This window comes from Lithobates pipiens, unplaced genomic scaffold (assembly GCF_037356315.1).
Source record: "Lithobates pipiens isolate NorthernLeopardFrog02 unplaced genomic scaffold, aLitPip1_a1.2 Scaffold_10, whole genome shotgun sequence".
Classification (NCBI taxonomy): domain Eukaryota; kingdom Metazoa; phylum Chordata; class Amphibia; order Anura; family Ranidae; genus Lithobates; species Lithobates pipiens.
In genome coordinates this window covers 162,748,327-162,773,986 of record NW_027507686.1, presented here as the reverse complement: position 1 = coordinate 162,773,986, position 25,660 = coordinate 162,748,327, and the positions used below count along the sequence as shown (strand labels likewise).

The 25,660-nt window shown below is 42.2% G+C and overlaps 1 protein-coding gene across 5 annotated transcripts in view; it reads right to left on the bottom strand.

Annotated features, from left to right (window-relative positions):
• The window catches only part of CDHR5 (cadherin related family member 5), a 194,485-nt gene extending 169,077 nt beyond the window's left edge, over nt 1–25,408 (bottom strand). For all 5 annotated transcript variants that reach the window (XM_077458846.1, XM_077458855.1, XM_077458863.1 and 2 more), the window contains exon 1: nt 25,256–25,408. In XM_077458846.1, the coding sequence (XP_077314972.1) occupies nt 25,256–25,316 (61 nt within the window). In that variant the 5' untranslated portion in view covers nt 25,317–25,408. The remainder of the gene's footprint in view (nt 1–25,255) is intronic.
• Between the last annotated feature and the right edge of the window lie 252 nt (nt 25,409–25,660).

The following is a 25,660-nucleotide window of genomic DNA, read 5'->3' as shown; positions in this document are numbered from 1 at the left end:
TAGGGATGATTTACAGTCCCAAGAAACCGATGGACTTCTACATGGCTGGGAGGAGGTGGCTGCGGACCATGTTGTCCTTAGTGACCGAATGCCTCAGCTAACCTACGCTGCATGGCCTCCCTGATCCTGCAAAGCCTGCGGAAGGATCCACGTATTCTTCGGATCAAGGAGAGGGACCATTACTGGCTGGCCACTCTCCTTGATCCACGGTACAAGGGTAAGATTGCGGACCTTATCTTGCCATCACAAAGGGAGCAGAGGATGAGACATCTCCGGGAGGCCTTGCAGAAAGGTCTGTGCAATGCGTTCCCAGAGACTGGGAGGTTACAAACTCCTGGTCCTGGACAACGTGTTGCTGAGGCTTTGGTCAGTCACAGGAGGAGCGCTGGAGAAGGTGGCCATCTGACTGATGCGTTCAGACAATTTTTTAGTCCGCAGCCCCAAGGTATGATCAGTTCCAGCAACCATTGCCAGCGTCTGATTTACAGGGTGCAGGAATACCTAGGGGCAAGGTCAGACTTGGACACCTTTCCCACCGAAAATCCTCTGGCTTACTGGGTCTTGAGGATGGATCACTGGCCAGTGCTTGCACAGTATGCAATTGAGCTACTGGCCTGTCCTGCATCCAGCGTTCTTTCGGAACGCACCTTCAGTGCTGCTGGTGGCTTTGTAATCGATCACAGGGTGCTCCTGTCCACCGACTCAGTCGATCGACTGACTTTCATAAAGATGAACCAGTCTTGGATCACCACCAGCTACCAAGCCCGTGAAGCTGATGTAACCGAATAATTTTTTGGGAAATGTCACATTCCTTCAAGACTGCCTATGCTAATGCTGAGTGACTGTCCTGTTATGTTGACTGACTTTCCTCTTCCTCCTAAATGATCCCGCTGATATCTTGGAAGAACATTTTTGGTTCTGGGTGATGCCACCAGCCCAATTTTTCAGCCCCTGTTTATCAGGGGCGTGTAATTAAAGTTTTTGATGCAATGCTTTGCAGCAGGGCTCATTCCTGCACTCCAAATAGAGTATATGGGAGAGGTTGCAGTGTCGTGGCACCAGCACCAGTGCCTAAGGCCCAATTTTTCAGCCCCTGTTTAACAGGGGCGTTTAATTACAATTTTTGATGCAATGCTTTGCAGCAGGGCTCATTCCTGCACTACAACTAGAGTATACGGGAGAGGTTAGGGTGCCGTGGCACCAGCACCAGTGCCTAAGGCCCAATTTTTCAGCCCCTGTTTAACAGGGGCGTGTAATTACAATTTTTGATGCAATGCTTTGCAGCAGGGCTCATTCCTGCACTACAACTAGAGTATATGGTAGAAGTTGCAGTGTATAGGCCCAATTTTTCAGGCCCTGTTTAACAGGGGCATGTAATACAATTTCTGATGCAATGCTTTGCAGCAGGGCTCATTCCTGCACTCCAACTAGAGCATCTGAGAGAGCATGCAGTGTTGTGGCACCAGCAAGCAGTGCCTAAGGCCGCGTACACACGCGGGGACTGTTCGCCCAACTTTGTCCGTCAAACAGTTTCAGCAAACAGTCCGCTCAAAATTAGCATGGACGGACATGGCCACACACGACGAACGAAACAGTTTGCTGAAACTGTGCGCGATGACGTGAACGGCACGTACGACGGGACGAAAAATACGACGTCCTATACACTGCATTATAACTTTCGGCGTGTAAATCCTTTCTGAGCATGCGCGGAACTTAGTTTGAGGAACAAGCCTACACACGAGGGGACTGTTCGCTGAAACAAAGTTTCAGCGGACAGTTTTTCGGAATTTCCGAAAAACCTTGTTCAGCGGACTGTTCGCTGAAACTGTCCGCTGAAAGCCCACACACGGGCGGACTGTCCGCCGAAACACTGTTCAGCGGACAAAGTTGGGCGAACAGTCCCCGCGTGTGTACGCGGCCTTAGGCCCAATTTTTTAGCCCGTTTAACAGGGGCATGTAATTACAATTCTTGATATAATATTTCACAGCAGGGTCCGTTCCTGTGCCCACCAAGAGTAACTGTGAGGACTTATAGTGTTGTGGCACCAGCACCACAACCACCAAAGGCCCAATTTTTCTACCACTGTTCAACAATGGCATGTAATTACAATTCTTGATATAATCGTTCACAGCAGGGGGCTCCAGCGCCCACCAAGAGTCACTTCGAGGGCTTACAATGTTGTGGCAACACCAACACCTTGTTCCGCCATTTCTGCAGAGCATATAGGGCAGGCCCTTACTTTCAAACGTCCAACTTACAAACATCTCCTACTTGCAAACGGAAGGAGACAAGAGGAAGTGAGATGAAAAAAGACGGACGGCCAAAAAAATTGTACAGGGATGATAACCCTTCCCTATGTTTCCAGTTAAAAATAGATTTTTTGACTGAAGCTACACTTTTAAAATGTACCAGTTCAAAATTACAAACAGATTCTACTTAACACAACAAACCTACACAGTCCCTGACTTGTTTGCACCGCCTGTATACTGCTGTTCTGGGTATATAGGGCCTGGGGGCCCCACGCCTTTCCTTTTCTTAATTTGGGTACGGCGTTCCCCTTAATATCCGTACAAGACCCAAAGGGGCTGGTAATGGGCAGGGTGGGCTACCCATGCCATTTTTCTCAATGATTTTCCTCCATATTGCCAGAACCAGATATTACATTAAAACCACAAGCAGTTTTTTCCGTTAAAGGTCAATTTGTGTAGGGACTGTTCTAAACACGGGAAACCCATGCCACTTCACAGGCATACAATAGACACCCTCCAGGCATGATATTTAAAGGCATATTTAATTTTTTTCACTTTAATCGTCATTAAAATCAGTGCTCCCGAAAAAACTTCCGTTTTTAAAAACAATTTTGGCATTGACCCATGTCCCCTAGGGCAGGAGCCAGGTCCCCAAACCCTTTTAGGACAATATCTTGCATGTTAGCCATTAAAATTAGCACTTTTTATTTCGAACGTTCGATTCCCATAGACTTCAATGGGGTTCTAAAGTTCGCACAAATTTTTGGTCCATTCGAAAGTTCTGGCGCATACCGAACCGGGGGGTGTTTGGCTCATCTCTACTCTACATGATAGCATGCACACTTTTAAAACAAATGGATGCACTGGACAGACAATTAAACTTTATACTATCATGACTCGCTAATCTTCTACTATCGCCAAATTTATTCACATTCTTTCTTATCCCATTTCTAGGTGTCTATAATTTTTGATTTTGTTGTATTCTCTTGCTCATAACCGGCTATACATTTTTTACACATGCAGAGCATCAATCAGAATCTGTTCATTATTTCTAATGCACATTACTGTATTTTAAAGGATATTGTCCTCACTGTTTTGTAACCTTTTCATTAATCTTCCAAATAAAACTTTTGTAAATGAAGAAAGAGACTGGCATCCATGGGATAGTGCCAAGGCCAAAGCCACTGCTGACCATAAAGAACACAAAGGCTCATCTCACATTTACCAAAAACATCTTGATTATCCCCAAGACCTTTAGGCAAATATTCTGTGGACTAATGAGACAAAATTTTTACTTTCTGGAAGGTGTACGTCTCGTTACATCTGGCATAAAACGAATACAACATTTCATAAATAGAACATCATACCAACAGTCAGACATGGCGGTGGTAGTGTGATGGTCTGGGGCTGCTTTGCAGCTTCAGGACATAGATGACTTACCATAACTGATGGAACCATGAATTCTGAGCTCTATCAGAAAATCTTAAAGGAGAATGTCCAGCCATCAGTTTGTAACCTCAAGCTCAAGTGCACTTGGGTTATGCAGCAGGACAAAGACCTGAAACACAACAGCAAGTCCACCTCCAAATGGTTCAAACAAAGCAAAATTTAAGTTTTGGAGTGGCCAATCAAAGCCCGGACTTAAATCCAATTGAGATGCTGTATCATGACCTTACACAGGCTATTCATGCTAGAAAACCCTCCAATGTAGCTGAATTAAAAAAATTGTGAAAGACTCATTGCCAGTTATCGCAAATGCTTAATTGCAGTTGTTGCCGGCAAGGGTGGCTCAACCAATTATTAGGTTTAGGGAGCAACCACTTTTTCACATAAAGGCAGGCAGGTTTGGACAGCTTTTTTGCCTTAATAAATTAAACCATCATTTAAAAACTGCATTTTGTATTTACTTGGGTTATCTTTGTGTAATAAAAATATTTGCTTGATGATCTGAGTCGTTTAACCACTTGACCACTGGGCACTTAAACACCCTTAATAACCAGACCAATTTTCAGCTTTCGGTGCTCTCACATTTTGAATGACAATTTCTCAGTCATGCAACACTGTACCCATATGAAATTTTTGTCATTTTTTTCACACAAATAGAGCTTTCTTTTGGTGGTATTTAATCTCCGCTTGTTTTTTTCTTTTTTTGTGCTATAAAAGAAAAAAGACCGAAAATTCTGTAAAAAAAAAGAATTTTTCTTCGTTTCTGTTATAAAATTTAGCAGATTAGTCATTTTTCTTCATAAATTTTGGCCAAAATTTATACTACTACATATCTTTGGTAAAAATAAGTACAAATTGGTGGATATTATTTGTTTTTTGTGAAAGTTATAGAGTCCACAAGCTATGGTGCCAATATCTGAAAATTGATCACACCCGAAGGACTGACGGCTTATCTCATTTCTTGAGACCCTAACATGCCAGAAAAGTACAAATACCCCCCACATGACACCTTTTTGGAAAGAAGACATTCCAAGGTTTTTAGTAAAAGGCATGGGGAGGTTTTTGAGGTTGTCCTTTTTTCCTACAATTCTTTGCAAAATCAAGATTTTTTTTCCTTTTTTTTTTTTTTAAAAATTGTCATATTATCAGGTTATTTCTCACACACAGCATATGCGTACCACAAATTACACCCCAAAACACATTCTGCTATTACTCCTAAGTATGGCGATACCACATGTGTGAGACTTTTACACAGCGTGGCAACATACAGAGGCCCAGCATGCAGGGAGCGCCATCAGGCGTTCTGGAGCACCCAGGCCAATTCTGACATTTCTCTCCTACATGTAAAGATCATAATTTATTTGCTAGAAAATTATATAGAACCCCAAACATTATATATGTTTTTTTAGCAAAGACCCTAGAAAATACAATGGTGTATTTTATCACGCACGCGTTTTAAAAAAAACAAAAAACTGTTTTGTGCTTAAAATGTTTTTGCATAATGTGAAAGATGAAGTTACGCTGAGTAAATAGATACCTAACATGTCACCCTTCAAAATTGCACACGCTCGTGGAATGGCGCCAAGCGTCGCTACTTAAAAATCTCCATAGGCGACGCTTTCAATTTTTTTTACTGGTTACATGTTTTGAGTTACAGAGGAGGTCTAGGGCCAAAATTATTGCTCTCGCTCTAACGTTCGCAGCGATACCTCACATGTGTGGTTTGAACATCATTTTCATATGTGGGCGAGACTTACGTATGTGTTCGCTTCTGCATGCGAGCACATTTTTTTTTCTTTTTTATTGTTCATTTTACTTTATTTATTTTAGTTTGACATTTTTTTCCCCAAAAATAAATGTTTTGATCACTTTTATTCCTATTACAAGGAATGTAAACATCCCTTGTAATAGGAATAGGCATGACAGGTCCTCTTTACAGTGAGATATGGGGTCAATATGGGGCCACATCTCACCTCTAGGCTGGGAAGCCTGAAATAAAAAATAAAAAAAATGCCAGGGTATGGCAGAGTATTGGCAGGGTATTGGGTATGGCAGAGTATTGGCAGGGTATGGCAGAGTATTGGCAGAGTATTGCAGAGTATTGCAGAGTATTGGCAGGGTATTGCAGAGTATTGGCAGGGTATTGGCAGGGTACTGGCAGGGTATGGCAGAGTATTGCATAGTATTGGCAGGGTATGGCAGAGTATTGTAGAGTATTGGCGGGGTATTGCAGAGTATTGGCGAGTATTGGCGGGTATTGGCGGGTATTGCAGAGTATTGGCGGGTATTGGCAGGGTACTGGCAGGGTATGGCAGAGTATTGCAGAGTATTGGCAGGGTATGGCAGAGTATTGCAGAGTATTGGCAGGGTATTGCAGAGTATTGGCGGGTATTGCAGAGTATTGGCAGGTTATTGGGTATTGCAGAGTATTGGCGTGTATTGCCGATTATTGTTGTGTATTGCAGAGTATTGGCGGGTATTGCAGAGTATTGGCAGGGTATTGGGTATTGCAGAGTATTGGCGTGTATTGCAGAGTATTGGGTAATGCAGCCTATTGGGTAATGCAGAGTATTGGCAGGGTATGGCAGAGTATTGGCAGGGTATTGCAGAGTATTGGGTAATCCAGAGTATTGGCAGGGTACTGCAGAGTATTGGGTAATGCAGAGTATTGGCAGGGTATGGCAGAGTATTGGCAGGGTATGGCAGAGTATTGGGTAATGCAGAGTATTGGCAGGGTATGGCAGAGTATTGGCAGGGTATGGCAGAGTATTGGCAGGGATTGGCAGGGTATAACATGACATAACATGACGCTGATTTCTTTACAAGTGATCGCTCCGTCATTTGACATAGCGATCACGTGGTAAACCGGCCGGCTTTACATTTTATTCAATATCTGGTGCTTGTACTTGAGTACTGTTTTGAGAGAATAGGGTGCCAAAAGAACAAAATAATGACTAGGACTAGGAGTAGTGTAGGGGTTTTACCTTTAACTTAATTTACCCTGTACATGGGAACATGATGCTCTATGCTGACGACACACACACATCTATTTATATACTCCTCACCTCAGTCCTTCACCAATCACCAATCTCATCTCCAAATTTTACCAAAACCGTCATCTCCGCTCCTCCAAAAATGTTCTGCTCTCTAGCTCCCTTGTCTCCTCCTCCCATGCTCTTCTCCAGGACTTCTCCAGTGCTTCTCCCATCCTCTGGAACTCACTACCACAACCTGTCCGGTTATCACCTAGTCTGTCCACTTTTAGGCGATCCCTGAAAACTCATCTCTTCAGGGAAGCCTATGCTGCCTTTAACTAACAACCAAATCTTCTACTTCCCTCATCAGTTCATCCCTCACAGTCACTACCTTTTGTTTCACCAGCCCTTCCCACTTAGATTGTAAGCAAGCAGGAGCAGGGCCCTTCTAGCCCTCTTGTTCTGAATTGAACTGTTGGCGTACTGTCTCCCTTTATATGGTGTAAGGATTAAGGGGTGTCTAAACAAAATGGTTGACAATATGTCTTACTAAATACTTGTCTTTCTCTATCCTTCTCAGTAAAATAAGGACTCGTCATCTTTAGTCACGTACGCATAAGAGGCCGCATCAGCCCTAAAAAGCAGGTCTACGCCCAGAAGATTGTCTTATCAGCTGATAACACCCGGAGAATTGTCTTTTCTTTGCAAAATGTTGTTTTTTTTACATTTGCTGATGTTTGCCCTTTTCTGTCTATAAAAGAGAAGTAATAAAGAGCTCAGAGTCAGTCAGTCAGAGAGAGTCAGAGTTACGACGGACTTCTGAGCAGAAATACTGAATACCTCCGTGTCTCTTTGCTTAGATAAGAACTCTAACTAACAATTGGGAAACGGTAACATAACCTGACAAATAGGTGACTTGTTGAGGTCACACCTAACATTTCTGGCGCCGCGAACAAGGGACCTGCAGAAAGAAACTACAAGAGGCGAACGAACATAAGGACGGAACAAAGAGGCTGGGCACATCAAGAACCACAGACAAATCCTGCGCAGGTAAGAAAAGCTTTATTTTCTTATAAACTCTGTGCTTCTTAGATTTGTGCCCACCTGATCTGTCTGAATTGTTCTTCAGGTAAACACCAACCTCTGTAGTAAGCGGGTCTTGAACTTAATATTTTGGCTTATGTTACCGTTGTTTTTTGTCTGTCTACTTGTCATCTGTCTGTTGTGACTGAGATAAGCCCTGTTTGTATGGTGTGAATTGAAACATATATCATCCCAATGGGTAACGGAATGCGCCCTTAACTCGTAAGAGTACTTGGGGGTCCGACACTTAAGTTTGATATACGCTTTTTGATTCATGAGCCTAAAAACGGGTTGAAAGTATAAGTCCTGACTGCCTCAATAAAGCAGGAATAAGAAACGATTGCTGAGAGATTCCATGGTAATGGGAAGGGAATAAAGGTCTCCACAAAGTCCCGGAGACCTAGTCATATGTGTTTGGCCACCAAAAGGGAATGCTTGTATATGTTGTAGCTGTCAGTCTGGTCATAATATTTGTCAGTTGGCTAGCATATAAGGTAATTCGATTTCAGAAATCTCATCCAGGAGAGGTTTTTAATATTTTGGCACCCTAGGAGGAGAAGGCAACGAGACACTTAGTAAGTGATCCAAACGCCACCTAGGCAGGACTGTCAAAATGGGCCAGACACAGGGTAAACCCCAGGAGGAATCTCAGAAATGTTATGCTGTTAAAGACATAATTACAATGGAAAGGGGTTCGACAGCGCCCATAAAACAGGCCCCAGGTCAGACTGTTACAGAATTTTACCTCAACATGGAAAGCATGATGGCTGACGAAGGTCTAGATTTAGCCTTACCCGTCACCATTAGGGCTTTCAATCGACAGTTTATGGAAGGACTAGTACCCCAAATAGGTGACAAACTGAAGGCATGTACTCCCGAATGGAGAGCCATACGGGACAGAGGAACATTGTTGCAGAAAGCACAAGGCATAGAGGCTGATTTAGCAGAAACTAAACCCAGAAGGACACCGGGAGTTAACACTGTTGCCCGGGTCAATGAAGGAGGGAATTCCTCCCGTAAACCTCTTACCTGTTATTACTGCAACAAGGTGGGACATATAAAAAGAGACTGTAGGAAAAGGATAAAAGACGAACAGGAAGGAAACACGGACAGAGACACGAGGGACTACAGACAGAGGCGTACCAATGATAGGGACGATCCGACCGCATGACTTGCCCCAGTCCTAGCTGAATCAGAGAACAAAATGCTCCACATGTTGATGAAGGTGGAAGGTAAACATATTCCTTGTTTGGTTGACACAGGAGCGTCACGCAGTCTGTTGTCTGATTCAGTAGTCCCTCCACACATGACATCCCGTGACACCATACCCATAAGTGGTTATGACGGTCTTTTGTCCGATGCCCCACTGACTAAACCTTAAAAAGTAAAAATAGGGGGAATGGCTACCGCCTGACACTTGTGTATTGTTGCAATATGTAGACTTGTTTAAAAGCCACTCTATCATTGTTACAATTCCTGGCTGAAAAAGGGTGCAAAGTGAATAGAACTAAGTTACAGGTATGTCAGAAAAAGGTTGTCTTTTTGGGCCACTGTATATCCCAGGGTACTCGACACCTCACTGAAGACCGAGTCCAGGCCATAAGACAAATGAATGTCCCACGCAACTTTAAGCAACTTCGTATGTTTCTGGGAATGGTGTCATATTGTAGACAATGGATACCACATGCCAGTTCTCTGATGCAGCCATTATATGATTGCTTGAAAATAGTACCCTATGTACTCACAGAAGCAGGTCATGAATCTTTTAGCACCTTAAAAAGGTTACTAATTTCGGCACCTGCGATCGGGATCCCTGATTATACCAAAACATTTCATTTGTACATTGCTGAAATCACGGGACACGCAACAGGGGTGTTGACACAACAACACATCAAACAAAGGCCGGTAGCATACTTCTCGGCGGCTCTCGATCCTGTCTCTAGAGGATCACCGTCCTGTGTACGAGCAGTTGCAGCAGTGTCAATTATCATTGACAAATCCTCAGAAATTGTCTTAGACAATCCTGTAGTGGTACATACCACACATGACATACACGCCATCTTGTCACAGGTCCAGCCAAAACACATATCAATGGCAAGGCAGCTGCGTCTACAATGCACCTTGCTCCTACCCCCCAATGTTACCTTTCAGCGATGCACTTCTTTTAACTTAGCACAGCTTTTACCATTACAGACAGATTTGACAGGGGGGAGTAATGATGATAATGGTGTAGACACAGCACAAGATACTCAGGATTCTGACACACTTTCGTTTCAGGACATAACATCTGATGAACACGATTGTTTTCAACTTATGGAACAAGAAACCACGGGGTTCCCACATGTCACAGACATACCCATTGCAAATGCAGAACACACACTGTACATAGATGGTAGTAGATTTGCCGATGACAAAGGTAAATATCACACAGGTTATGCTGTGGTAACGGACACACAGGTAATTGAGGCAAAGTCACTACCAGCACACATGTCGGCACAAGAAGCGGAACTAACCGCTCTAGAGAAAGCCCTAGAACACTTGGAGGGACAAGAAGGGAACATTTACACTGATTCCGCATACGCCTACGGTGTGGCACATGATTATGGCCACATATGGAAAGCTAGAGGTTACCTTACAGCAGCAGGCACACCTGTTAAACATGGTGAAGGAATCAAAAGAGTCCTGAACAATCTTCAAAAGGTTAAAAGAGTAGCCATCATGAAGATAGCGGCACACACGAGCGCAAAAACAACTGAGGCAAAAGGAAACGCATTTGCAGATTTAACTGCAAAGAAGGCAGCTCTAGGGGAAGTAAGCCCTGAGACCTTAGCCACGGTACAGGTGAGTATGCCCGAAACCACATGGCAGCAGCTAATGGAACTACAGGAACAAGCAGGGGCTATTGAGAAGGACCGTTGGGTTAAGGAGGGAGCTGCACCAGGCCTTGACAATGTATGGAGAGAAGGAGACAAAATATGTCTACCCGCTTCTCTATACCCCGCAATGGCAGCGGCTGTCCACTTACCCACTCATGTCAGCTCCAATTCTATGTATAGGATTGTAAGCCAAGGATGGCTAGCCCCTGGATTCAGTAGTACTGCAAGGAACTACTGTGCTGCATGCCAAATCTGTCTGATTAATAACCCAGGACAGAGAGTGAAAACCCCACGTAAACATCAGGTCCGGGCCCAATATCCCTTTCAGAGACTGCAGATTGACTACATACAAATGCCTAAGAGCGGCCCCTTTGAATTTGTTCTCGTGTGCATCTGCCTATTTTCAGGCTGGCCGAAAGTTATCCTGTGAAATCAGCTACGGCAAAAGCCACCGCCAAGAAACTGATTACTGAGCTGATACCTAGGTTTGGTCTCCCAGAAACAATAGAATCAGATAGGGGGACACATTTCACGGGAGAAATAATGCAAAATGTGATGGCAATGTTAGGGGTTCAACAAAGTTTTCATACTCCTTACCACCCACAGAGTTCAGGATCAGTAGAAAGAGTAAATGGTACAATCAAGCTGAAAATACAAAAGGCTATGCAGGAGTTGAACAAACCATGGCCTGAGTGCCTACCCTTAGCTTTGTTCTCTATTAGGTACACCCCAACAGGAAAAACCGGGTTATCCCCATATGAAATACTGTTTGGAAGTGCACCTAGATTAGGTTTATATTTTCCTCAAAGTATGCAATTGCAATGTGATAGGTTAACTACGTATGTAATACAGTTGCAACAGCGTCTGACTAAAATCCACAAGAGTGTGTATTCTTCTCTTCCAGACCCTAATTCTGTCACAGGTACTCACGATCTACAACCAGGAGACTATGTGTATGTAAAGAAACATACCAGAAAGACACTGGAACCAAGGTTTGAAGGTCCTTTCCAGGTGCTATTGATTACAGCAACCTCAGTGAAATTGGAAGGGAAACCTACCTGGATCCACGCTTCTCACTGTAAAAAGGAGCCAGTTGGCAAATGACAACATGTATCTTTTTATTGTTTCAGTAATTCTGGCTAATAGTTTGGTTACCTCACAGAAAAAAATACACAAGGATGAAGGATTTTCTAAAAAAAATTTATTACTGAAGTTTAAATATGCTTATGCCCAGAAGTCAGGATATGAGAAATGTTGGATTTGTAGCAAATTACACCCCAGCACAGCAAGTATACCACTGATGGCAGTTCCTATAAACTATACTGACCTTGCTAACAGTAGCATTAACATAATTAGAACAAATACCAGCGAGACAGTAATGTTTAAGTCAAATGGTCTCGCCTTTTCCCCTGCCTGGTGTTTCAACTTAGGGAACACAACGGGAGGAAATGGAGAATGCCAAGACAGCAAGTTTAATTTGTCCATTGTCGTATTAAATGGAAGCTTCTATCCCAGTAATTCCAGCACACACCAGACATTATCTGACTTCCTCACTAACATTGTGGATAATAATGTTAGGTGGTTAGTATCCAACTTATCCCTCTATGGATACACCTCTCGTTATAGAAATGATATCAGTTCAAGATCAGTAGCTCTAGGAAACAATATATACATCTGTTGTGAGGATAAATGTTATACTTGGATACCTAGAAGGGCTCAGGGATGGTGCTACCTCGCAAGTTTAGTACCAGTAATGGGAGTAGTAGGTGATGAACGAGGTGATCACCTATTAGAAGCTAGCATGCACCCTAGATATCCCCTCAGGTATCGTAGTAAAAGAGAAATATTCCTGAAGAAGGACATGGCATGGGCTTGGTTCCCGTCCTGGACAGGATGGGGTATAGACTTAATGAAAAGACTAAATAACTATACAGGAATTATTAATGATGTTTTGGAGAAAAACTCTGATGACATTACTAAGTTAAATCTGGAGACCAGAGCCATCAGACAACAATTAGAATTACATGAATTAGCAATTGAAAGTATGAGTGCAGCACTGACAGGACTCTGTGAAACTACTGAGGACTATGAGTGCTGTACTTGGATACATAACACCAGCATTGAGGTACCTGACTATTATGACATCATTGCACAACACCGTACGGAAGTAAAGAATTTACAAGAGAAGGCCCGAAATATTGGTCGCGACTGGGATCCGTTTGGTGGAACTTTTAGTTTCTCAGGGTTATTCTCTTGGGTTAAGAAGGCAGCAATGACGATTATAGTGGTGCTCTTATTCGTATTTTTCTTTTATGCATGCTTTAAACTGCTCATGTGCTTTTGCAAGAAAGCCAAGGTAAATGATGCGGAAAAGATGGAACTTTTGTGAAGATAGGTGGATTTAGTTTCTTGACATCACCCATCTTGCAGAAAAGCCACTCTTCCTGAATTTTAGATGTTGGTACTGTCCAGGGGGATGGGTGTATACCCCTCTGACAACTCGCGGTCAGGGAGAGTACTCTGGATATAGGCCGACTAGAACTTGTTCAGGTGGACCCAGGGCAAGAGGGAGGGGTGATGTCAAAGGGGGAAATGTAAGGATTAAGGGGTGTCTAAACAAAATGGTTGACAATATGTCTTACTAAATACTTGTCTTTCTCTATCCTTCTCAGTAAAATAAGGACTCGTCATCTTTAGTCACGTACGCATAAGAGGCCGCATCAGCCCTAAAAAGCAGGTCTACGCCCAGAAGATTGTCTTATCAGCTGATAACACCCGGAGAATTGTCTTTTCTTTGCAAAATGTTGTTTTTTTTACATTTGCTGATGTTTGCCCTTTTCTGTCTATAAAAGAGAAGTAATAAAGAGCTCAGAGTCAGTCAGTCAGAGAGAGTCAGAGTTACGACGGACTTCTGAGCAGAAATACTGAATACCGTATATACTCGAGTATAAGCCGAGATTTTCAGCCTCTTTTTTGAGGCTGAAAGTGCCCCCCTCGGCTTATACTCGAGTCATTGCTGTCTGCCCGCTCGATCAGCGTGTCGAGCAGACAGACAGCGGCCATTCTATAATTCAAAAGCCGCGCCTCCGGCTCCGCCTTCGCCTGTGATAGGCGGAACACTGAATTTCCCAGCAGCCTGTGTTCCGCCTATCACGGACATCGTATCATCCTCGTACTACGGACGAGGATGATACGATGTCCGTGATAGGCGGAACACAGGCTGCTGGGAAATTCAGTGTTCCGCCTATCACAGGCGAAGGCGGAGGCGCGGCTTTTGAATTTTACAATGGCCGCCGAGGCGCCGACGAAGAGGGCACGGGACGGAGGCAAGGCAAGGCACGGCACGGGACGGGACGGAGGCAAGGCAAGGCACGACACGGGACGGAGGCAAGGCACGGCACGGGACGGAGGCAAGGCACGGGACGGAGGCTCGGGACAAAGGCTCGGGACACAGGTAGGCTGGACACACACACACACACACACACACACACACACACACACACACGGATGGATGGAGACACACACACACACAGGGATGGATGGATACACACACACACAGGGATGGATGGATGGATGGAGACACACACACACAGGGATGGATGGATGGAGACACACACACACAGGGATGGATGGATGGATGGATGGAGACACACACACACAGGGATGGATGGATGGATGGACACACACACACACAGGGATGGATGGACGGACACACAGGGATGGACGGACACACAGGGATGGACGGACACACACACAGGGATGGACAGGCATGTCTCACCCTCGGCTTATACACGAGTCAATAAGTTTGCCAGTTTTTTTGGGGGTAAATTGGGGGCCTCGGCTTATATTCGGGTCGGCCTATACTCGAGTATATACGGTACCTCCGTGTCTCTTTGCTTAGATAAGAACTCTAACTAACAATTGGGAAACGGTAACATAACCTGACAAATAGGTGACTTGTTGAGGTCACACCTAACAATGGCAAAGCACTGCGCAAACTGTTGGCATTATATAAATTCTGTATAGTATAATAATAATAATAGTGATCCAGTCAAGTGGCTCAACTTTTTTAAACAATTACTAGAAAACACAGTGAATCTTACTTTTTCAGATCTTTGCATTAAATCCCTTAAGGTTGGGTTCATACTTATGCAAATTGGATGCAGGTTTCCCTGCATCACAGAAGACTATGACTGGCTTTCATTGGAGCCTGTTCACACATCTCCGGGGAGGATGCGGAGTGGATTGCACAAGGATCCTGTGCATCTTTTCGGCTCCATTTCAGGTCCGAATTCAGGAAAATATTTTGGACAGATTCGTCCCTGAAATGGAGAAAGAGACGCATCGGACCCCTGCTGGGAGCGACACCTGATTTTAGCGTGAACCCATCCTAAATTTATTTTTTAGACTTAGATTTTTTAAGGGCTGCCATGTGTGGCCCAGACTAAGTGTGCCACCAGCAGTAGATGCTCTTTGATGGGCACTGTGCATTGAGAATGTCAGATCTCAAAGTAGAGTCTAACTTACCTACAGTACTTATATATTCAAAGCTTTGACCAAAACTAAGCTCAACTTGGACATTTCTAGTTGTAGTTAGGAGATTTAACAGTAAGTCTAGACTGATTAGAATGTATATTTTTAATTATCTACTTTCTTGCATGGTAGCACCATCTTTTAGTAACTGCCATTCAGCTTTTAAAACAAGACTTAGAACCTGGGGGCAGGTTGAGAATCTTCTGTGGTGTATATATCAGAAAAAGAGACAAGCAGTGGCTGATAACACAGAATGAGACAGCTACTGCCGATGACATTCTTATCAGTTTAATTAGTCCTTGGCTTTATTTTATTACATCCCTCATTATAGTTAATTATCCTTTTTTTCCATAAATATGCAGGAGGAAAGAAAAAGAAAGCTGCCATTATCATTTTCTAGTGCAAGTTAGAAAATAATAAAAAAAAGTTATTTTAACTAGCTGGCTTTAAGATTGCCACTGAAACTGTAGAAACGTAATACCAACTGAACACATTTACTTGTGTTACTTACAGTAATTTATATCACAAAATTTGAAAATGACCTGCAGAGCAGCTGTGAGCAGAGTGTTTGTGTGGCCTGTAGTAGCTCTGAGGACTTGCTAGACATAAGAGGGGTGCCATAAAGATCCCTAGCAAGCTGCTGACCATCAAAGAGCACCCTGAAAAAAGTGTAAATCCTTGTGTGGAGTGAATGCCTTTGAAAATTAGCTACTTTTTGCAAATTCTCCTTATGCAGCTGCCTTTGTAAAAACATTTGCTTTCTAACTGTGAACAAGCATAAATTCTGGCAGAAAGGAAAAATGCTTAATATCCAGAAAAAGCCAATAAGATCAATCCAGCTTTAATAGAGCTCTTAAGAGTGAGCATCAATTGGGTTATTAACCGATTCCTGACCTCCACACTCCAATGTACGGTGGCAGAATGGCACGGGTGAGCAAAAGGGCATACCCATGCGTCCGTTCGTAATCCCAGGCTAGCGGGCGCAGGCATGCCACCTCCGGCGTGCCAGCGGGTCCCGTGGACTCGATGTCCGCCGATGGCCCGCGATCGCAATGAAGAGAGGCAGAACAGGGATATGCCTATGTAAAAAAAGGCATTTCCCCGTTCTGCCTAATGACATGACAGGGCTCTACTGCTCCCTGTCATCGGGAGCAGTGATCTCTATCATGTCAGTTGTAGCCCACCCCCCCTACAGTTAGTATACGCTGAGGGAACACAGTTAACCCCTTGATCGCCCCCTAATGTTTAACCCCATTCCCTGCCAGTGACATTTACACAGCAATCAGTGGCTATTTCAGGATCTGATTGCTGTATAAATGTTAATGTTCCCAAAATAGTGTCAAAAGTATCTAATCTGTCCGCCGCAATAACGCAGTCCCAATAAAAATTGCAGATCACCACCATTACTACTAATAAAAAAATAATAAAAATGCCATAAATCTATACAATATTTTGTAGACGCTATAAGTTTTGCGCAAACCAATCAATATACACTTATTGTGATTTTTTTTTTTACCAAATATATGTAGAAGAATACATATCGGCCTAAACTGAGAACGACATTTTTTTAAATATATTTTTTGGGGATATTTATTATAGCAAAAAGTAAAAAATATTATTTTTAAAAAAAAAATTTACGCCCTTTTTTTGTTTATAGCGCAAAAAATAAAAACCGCAGAGGTGATCAAATACCACCAAAAGAAAGCTCTATTTGTGGGAAAAAAGGACATCAATTTTGTTTGGTACAACGTTGCATAACCGTGCAATTGTCAGTTAAAGCAACAAAGCGCTGTATCGCAAAAAATGCTCTGGTCATTAAGGGGGTAAAATCTTCCAGGGCTGAAGTGGTTAAAAATAAGCTAGTAAAAGTAGCTGCTTTAACTATTTTTCTTGCCCCTCTATTTGTCAATTTCACACTGGCTAGTTATCCAAGAAGAGAGGGGCTAGGCCAGTGATGGCGAACCTTGGCACTCCAGATGTTTTGGAACTACATTTCCCATGATGCTACACTACACTGCAGAGTGCCAGAGCATCATGGGAAATGTAGTTCCAAAACATCTGGGGTGCCAAGGTTCGCCATCACTGGGCTAGGCACTGGATATAAATCTTCAACTAGAATCTCTAAATAGAAGTCCTTAACTCACCCAAATGCCTGGCAGCTTTCCACAAAACAGGGGTCCCTCAGAGGTAGAGGTCACCTAAATGGAATAATCCATTTATGATTGAGTCAAAAGATTCACAAGACAAATGTTTCTAAAGCCTCGTACACACGATCGGCTTTTCCGCAGACAAAACCTCTGACTTTTGTCCGAAGGCGTGTGCCTGGATTTTGTCTTACATACAAACAAACACGAATGTAGTGATCTCCTACGTGTTTTTTTCAGGTCTTTAGTGCCACCCTTTGGATTCCTTTTGCTAATTTCGTGTTAGTAGAAGTTTGGTGAGTGTTGATTCGCGATTTTCATTTTGTGCTTTTTATTTAGCGCTTTTTAGTTTGCGCTTTTCATTTTGTGCTTTTACAGTTCATTTCTGAATGGCTGATTGTCAACCAGACATGTTGCAGAACCGGAGAAGATAATGTGTTATTTATTATTGGTTACCTGAAGGTTAGAGCCATAGCCTTTGTGGAGAGAGCATCTTCATATGAACCCCCCCCCCATAACAGGGCTACACAAACTATACCTCTTCATTTATAGTGATTGCTGATCTGACGATGTCAACATGAGTGGTATCCATCCTATTTCCCATTTGAAATATGATCTAATTAGTTTCACGACCTTTGCACTGTTCTATCAACTTGTTTTTCCGGACTTGTTATTACCAGATAACATGTAAGTAACTCCTAAATAGACACATACCTAAACCTGCAACACTGTTCCAAACCACTTCCATTCATTGTTCAAGAGCTGTTATGTAGCCGGCTACTGCTAATAAAGCCCACCTCCACTCCCACAAAAGTGTTAAGAAAAGTTGAGAGTCGCTCTCCATCTTAAATTCTTTGTATTGTTTTAGTCCATGAAAACCGAAGTTAATGCATACATTCTACTGTAATCCCTGTGAGCAAGTCCTTAGGGGTAAAACACATCTGGAGAGTGCGGTATGTTGGATAGAGACAGAATGCATGCATTCTCTTTGGTTTTCATGGAATAAAACAATAAAAAGAATGTAAGATGGAGTGCAATTCTCAACTTTTTTTTTACATGAAAGTGCCTCCTATTTTGAGAAGGGAATGTTTTACTTTAGTAATCTAGTGGATTTTGGTTCCTTTTAGCACTCTTACTATAACCTGATAAGTTACCTTGCATCTTTAGGCAGCCCATAGATGATTTGATTTTCTTTCCTTCCACCTGGAGTGGAAGGAATGAAAATTGCTTGATTTCCCCAACAACAGTCAGTGTCCTCCTCACAGCGCTATTGTATTCTGCTGGTGGGGGGGGGGGGGGGGGTGTAGGGAGCACAGTGATTACTGCTAGCGGCTGATCCATGGATTGACTTGGGTACAATCGGCCTGTGCATACATGGACATGGTCCCTGCTGAACCGGACAAATTTCAATATACATTAAAACACACAATTGAATACATATATGTTAACTGTTGTACCTGCAAAATATTTTTTTAACTGGTCCCATAAGCCAGGCACGCCTGACAGAAGCCCCGCATTTTACCGTGTTCTCCCTGCAGACAGTATGGCAGTTGAGCAACACAACCCGGGCCTGGGCCTATCCCCAGCTTGTAAATGGACAATGGCTTAGCAGATGCACACTAATAACATGCTCTGACAGTATTGAGCAGGAAATTACTGGAAGCTGATATCAAGACAGACTGATACTTTTAGCAGCTGTTTAAATAAAGGCACTACATTAAATGAGATTCCGCCACCTTTCCCATGTTCCTCAGTGTTCCTTTGCTCTGTTGGCACTGGCAGAAAACTCCGGTACTTACAGGTATGGGGAAGCAGGTGACCCTTTCCCAGCATGCTTAGCATCACCAAGTATAAACACTGTCATATAAAGGAGAGGGGTGAGCTCACACATGGCCTGACTCCCAGAGGAATGGGAATGGAGCAATTGCAGATCCCATTAAGATGAGTATAAATAGTTCATGGGATGAGTGAGCATATGAGACTTTTGTCCCTTTGCCTGTAATAGGGAAAGCAACATTTTTCTAATTTAATGATTCCATAACCTGAATAAATTGTATTTTTTAAACCTGCCTGGAGTTTTACATTTAAATAATTCTATGCTTCCCATTTTACCTTTCAAATGGCTAAATCATGTATCTCTGTGACTGTGGCTCTCATGCTACCTATCCCAACGCACTTTCAGTGTCACTTACAATTCTACTTCCTCCACTCCTCTTCCTTTCTCTATTGGGGTCCCCCAAGGTTCTGTTCTTGGACCGCTTTTATTTTCAATCCACACCTCTTTCCTGGGTCAGCTGATAGCCTCTCACGGGTTTCAATATAATTTCTACGCTGACGACACACAAATCTATTGCTCCACCCCTCAACTCACTCCATCAGTCTCCTCACACATCACTAACTTACTAACAGACATATCTGTATGGATGTCACACCACTTCCTCAAACTCAACTTGTCCAAAACCGAGCTTATAATATTTCCTCCCCCACGTGCCTTTTGCCCTGACTTATCTGTTAAGAGCAATGGCACAACCATCGACCCATCATCCACCTTACAAACCGCACAGTGTCTGCTACTCCTCTCTGCCAATCCCTCCATTAGCTACCACTCGCTCAACGAATTAAATTCAAAATACTAACAATAAGTTACAAAGCCATCCACAACTCTGCCCCCAGCTACATCACTAGCCTAGTCTCAAAATACCAACCTAATTGCCCTCTTCGTTCCTCCCAAGACCTCCTGCTCTCTAGCTCCCTCATCACCTCCTCCCATATCTGCCTCCAGGACTTCTCCCGAACCTCGCCCATCCTCTGGAATTCCCTACCCCAATCTGTCAGACTGTCTCCAAATGTATCCACTTTTAGGCGATCTCTGAAAACGTTCCTCTTCAGAGAAGCCTATCCTGCCTCCGTCTAACAACTGCACTAATTTCTCCATTAGCTCATCCCCCACAGCTATTACCCTTTTGTATAACCTGACCCTCCCTCCTAGATTGTAAGCTCTCACCAGCAGGGCTCTCTGATTCCCCCCTGTATTGAATTGTATTTTAATTGTTTTGTCTGCCCCAATGTTGTAAACGCTGCGTAAACTGTCGGCGCTATATAAATCCTATATTATAATAATAATCAGTTTGAATATATTTCATATGCAAATTGCAGCACAGGACCTACAGAACTGAAAGGCAGTGTTGCTGACTTTGTATGCTCTGTGACAATAGGGCAAATGTTTATCAAATTAATATTTTAGATGATAAAAATCATTATTAACACGAACACTTAAAGCACAGCTTGTGCTAAAGAAATGTGTACCCAGTGCAAAACAAATCTTCAAAACAATTTGCATAAAAAGAACTTTAGTACTTTATCCATCCATGAAGGGATACCTAATATGTGTAATGCAACAAGGTCCTTAAAGTTCATATTTTTTAAAACGTTTTTCCAATGTAACTTTATTATTACAAGGGTGCTGATAGGCTCCTATGTGACAGCTTTATAGATCAAGGATTTAAACAGACCAGTGTCCTGCAAAGGGATACTGAGGATTTGGAGTCTCTAACATCTGATGCAGCTCTGACAGTGAATCTGCAAGTGACCAGGACTGAACACTAGTGGAGTAATTCATAGCTGAAAGGAAATCAGTAAAAATTAGATCCATGATCACTGATTTCTCATTCACCATCCTGAAGAATCTCTAATGCCGTGTACACACGAGCGGAATTTCCGACAGAAAAAGTCAGAAGGAAGCTTTTCAATGTATATTCCAATCGTGTGTATGCCCCATCTGACTTTTTTTTTTCTCGAAATTTCTGACAGACCTAGAAATAGAAAATTTTTGAAATATTTCCAACGGAACCAATTCCTATCGGGAAAACCGCCTTTGGTGGTGGACTTTGGTGTGATCATGTGTACGCAAGACAGTTTCAGCGGAACTCCATCGGAAAGATCTTCAGCGTTTATTCCAACGTGAAAAAAACAGTCGTGTGCACGCGGCATTAGAAGAAGATTGGAACCAGCCTCGCAGTCAGAAGAACAGAAGGATATTAGTTAGAGGAAAGGTTGTGAGCACTGAACTTATTTTCTCTGGAGAAGAGACGCTTGAGAGGGGATATGATTTCAATTTATAAATACCGTACTGGTGATCCCACAATAGGGATAAAACTTTTTCGCAGAAGGGAGTTTAACAAGAATCGTGGCCACTAATTAAAACTAGAAGAAAAGAGGTTTAACCTTAAACTACATTAAACTACATAGAGGGTTCTTTACTGTAAGAGCGTCAAAGATGTGGAATTCCCTTCCACATGCGGTGGTCTCAGTGGGGGGCATCGACAGTTTCAATAAAACTATTAGATAAGCACCTGAACGACCGCAACATACATGGATATATAATGTAATACTGACATATAATCACACATATAGGTTGGACTTGATGGACTTGTGTCTTTTTTCAACCTCACCTACAATGTAAGGAGCTAAATACGTCAGTGGAGGGGAGGGCCCAAATATTTGTGCATATAAATGATTGTGCAATTTTTTTTAAAACCTTTTTATTGCCTTCTTTGCTTACTAAATGGAGGGACAGTCAGTCATGTTGTGTAGCAATGAAAGGTTAAAGCAAATTTACTGGAAACTTGTTTAAAGCCTGACTTATTATAAAGAGAAGACACCTCTACGTGCATCCATGCTGCATCCCACCCACTGTATAGTGACTTTGTATCTATAAACATCTACATTGTTGAAAGTAACAGTCGACTTCCTGGCATTCTTTCCTCTTAACCTGTTGTTTAGCAGGTGTGACCCTTCACAAAGATGGTTCAATATTTAAGATACACAGTGTAGGGCCAGCATCCAGAATTAAGAAGCTCTTTTTCCTCCTTTTTTGGAGAAGCATGTGGAGTTACATAAGGGATCAGATACAGCAGGCAGACAGATCCACCAGGAAGTCCACTTATACAAACAATAATGTATTTAAAAAAATAAGACACATTTAATCAATCATTGTTATTCATCATGATGTCTATGACAGTACCCTTCTAACTCTAAAATATCTAGACAGACCTCAAATGCCGAAAGAGGTCTACCTAAGGAGCCGAGCCATATTTAACAAAAGGCACTCATAGATCAGTATCTACAGCACTGTCATAACATATGGCAATGGCAGACTTATTTTTACTGAAATGGCAGAGGAGGCTGCACTGAGCCTCAGAATGTACTAATCCTAATACCATACTCCTTTTCCTTCTCTCTGTTCTGATGTTCTGAGTTCTCATCTGTTCTTAGATGAGAAAGAGGGATTCCTTTTAGTACTAAGTATGCTGGTAAAGAACACATCTCTGTTCCATCCGATTTACTTGGACTCAACTTATTAATATGGAAAAAATATACCGCGCTAAGAAAAAAACATAAATACAAATAAACTATATGTGAAACAGGCTGCAGCAATAGATGTGATATAACACCCAACAGATATGCAAAAATAGAAAACTGCGCCAACCCTATACTAATGAAAATAATAATAATGAAAAAAATATATAATAAAAAATTTATAATAAAAAATTATAAATAAAAATAAAAATAAAAAATATGAAATATATTATCAAAATATGTAGGTGATTATCACAAATGATTATAACAATAAGAACACCTTAAGTGCAAAATAAAACACAGAAATGCATCAAGAAATAATGTCATAAACAAAAGTCCAATCATGAAAAGTTCATATGTGAATCTGGATAAACGTTAGTGACACCACAGTGATTCAACACGATCCAAAAGCGCATAAAAGTGCCCGTCACCGTATATTAGATGCGCTTACCAGAAAATAGGCAAGTTAGGGCGTTTATATATACTCAATGGGTCCCATCAGAAGATATCCTCCTCTTTAGTGGGTCAACTCTTCATCTCATAATAGTGCCCTCCAGATAATAATGATACTTCGTGATCCCAAATGGGGAGCTCAGTAATGCCCAAAAAAGAAAGGAGCTGTCTCCAATCACTCCAGCAGCTCATTCCTGCCTGCAAGCCTCTTCTGATCCCTTCTCTGTCACGGTGATGTGCTGGGCGTGACAGAGAAGGGATCAGAAGAGGCTTGCAGGCAGGAATGAGCTGCTGGAGTGATTGGAGACAGCTCCTTTCTTTTTTGGGCATTACTGAGCTCCCCATTTGGGATCACGAAGTATCATTATTATCTGGAGGGCACTATTATGAGATGAAGAGTTGACCCACTAAAGAGGAGGATATCTTCTGATGGGACCCATTGAGTATATATAAACGCCCTAACTTGCCTATTTTCTGGTAAGCGCATCTAATATACGGTGACGGGCACTTTTATGCGCTTTTGGATCGTGTTGAATCACTGTGGTGTCACTAACGTTTATCCAGATTCACATATGAACTTTTCATGATTGGACTTTTGTTTAGAACTTATTAATATGTCAAATGTGATTGATTATACATGTATGTTTACCTTAGTTGCTGTTGCTACCTGATTACAAGATATGGGTTGCTTCGGGGGTTATATACCTCTCACATGTTCTCGTCAGTGGCAGGGTGGAATAATTTCAGGAACTTAAGATGGGATTTGGTATACATAACCAAATTTTTTTCTGGCATCTCAAACTCTGTCATGCCCTTTAAACTCAATTTGGGGCCTCCATTCGCAATCTTGAGTCCCTGTACTTGGTAGAAGTGGCTGTTGGCCTGAACCCCAAGAAATAGATATCTGTATTGTATAATCATCTCCCCACTTTAGGCCGCCATTACTTTGGCCTACCTGTTAAAGTCACAGTGGATACCGGATGTTGGAGCATTGGAGGATGGGGAATGGGACAAAGTGTTAGAGTCCTGCAAATTAGTGTCCCCCAAAATTTCCGATCATCTCACTCATTTGTACATTCTGCATCGGTCTTATCTGACCCCTATTAGATTATCCAAATATAATCCTAACTATGACTCGACATACTCTAGATGTGGAAACCTTGGTAGCATCTTCTACCACCTCCTGTGGTCCTGTCCAGTTATCCAGGGATACTGGTCTCAGGTGGTAAGATTCTTGCACAACAACATGGGATCTCCACTAAGGCTGGCCATACATTATGCAATTTTGTTCTATAGATTTCCTTTAGATTTACCAAAACCATATAATATGAGGTCAAATCTGAACACTTTCAGTTTGTTTGCAATCAGGCAGGCCCTTGTACTACACAGTTGAAGGTAAATCTAAAGGAAATTGAGTAGGAAAGCCAGCTTAACTCTATGCCCCAAAGAGTGTTTGATTGACCTTCTACCCACCTCTGAAGAGCATAACTATCTCCATATTTTTTTAAAAGAATCACTTTTTGTGGCCAGATTATTAATAGCGCGGGTTTGGCTAAGAGAGTCGCCTCCAACCAAATTTTATATTCCCAGGGGTTGACCAAAAAAATACCACAAAATTTGGGATAGATGGACGGAAACTGCCTCCACTTGTGATGTGGATTAATAAATCAGTCTGCAAATGTCTACTCTCTGGGTTAATTAACCTAACTAAAGTATACTTCATGTACATTTTCATACCAATTTGCATTGTATACGTATCTGCAACTAGTGCTAACAGTTTATGTATTATGGACTTTAATACTCGCACTTTGTATGTATTCTCATACTCTCGTACTTTCATTCTGATGATGGTGCCTGTTTCCCCGTACTTTATCTGTCTTCATTTTTCATTCAATAAAGTCATTTTGTTTAAAAAAAAAAAAAGAAATTAATTATGGAGCCAAATCTGATTACATGTATTAGCTTGTTTTGTGCCCAAGTAGTAATCTATATTTGTAGTCTAATCCTTTTAATCTAACATTTCCTCTTACCACTCAGTATACTGTACATTACATTTAGAAAACGAAGCACTGCCATTTTAATATGAAGAGTATTTGCTTAGCCAGAAGCAGTACTTCTTATTTTCTGTTACACGTACCTTGAGATGAACATCCTATTGGCATCAAGAACAGGAATATCAGGGCCAAGGTGGGCCCCATGTCATACAAGATAGCCCAGGTCCCTCTGTGTTTGGAATGTTGGACTGAGCTAGATCCTTCCTGGTAAGTGACTGAGCATGGACGTTATTCCTGCTAATAGTTACAATTAACCTTTGATTCCATCCTTGTTACTCTTTTACTCATTTATGGCTGTGAAGATTACGCCTCTGGTTTCGTATACACAATGAAGACATGTGCAGATGGGCAGCAGTGTTATCTATCAGTGACACACAAGTAAGAAAACTGGTTAAAAATGGTTAAATAGCACACTGTGAGACTGTTGTGATTGAATTTAGCAAAGAGCAAGGTAGAATTTGTGTATCCTTTTCAAATGTATAATCTGT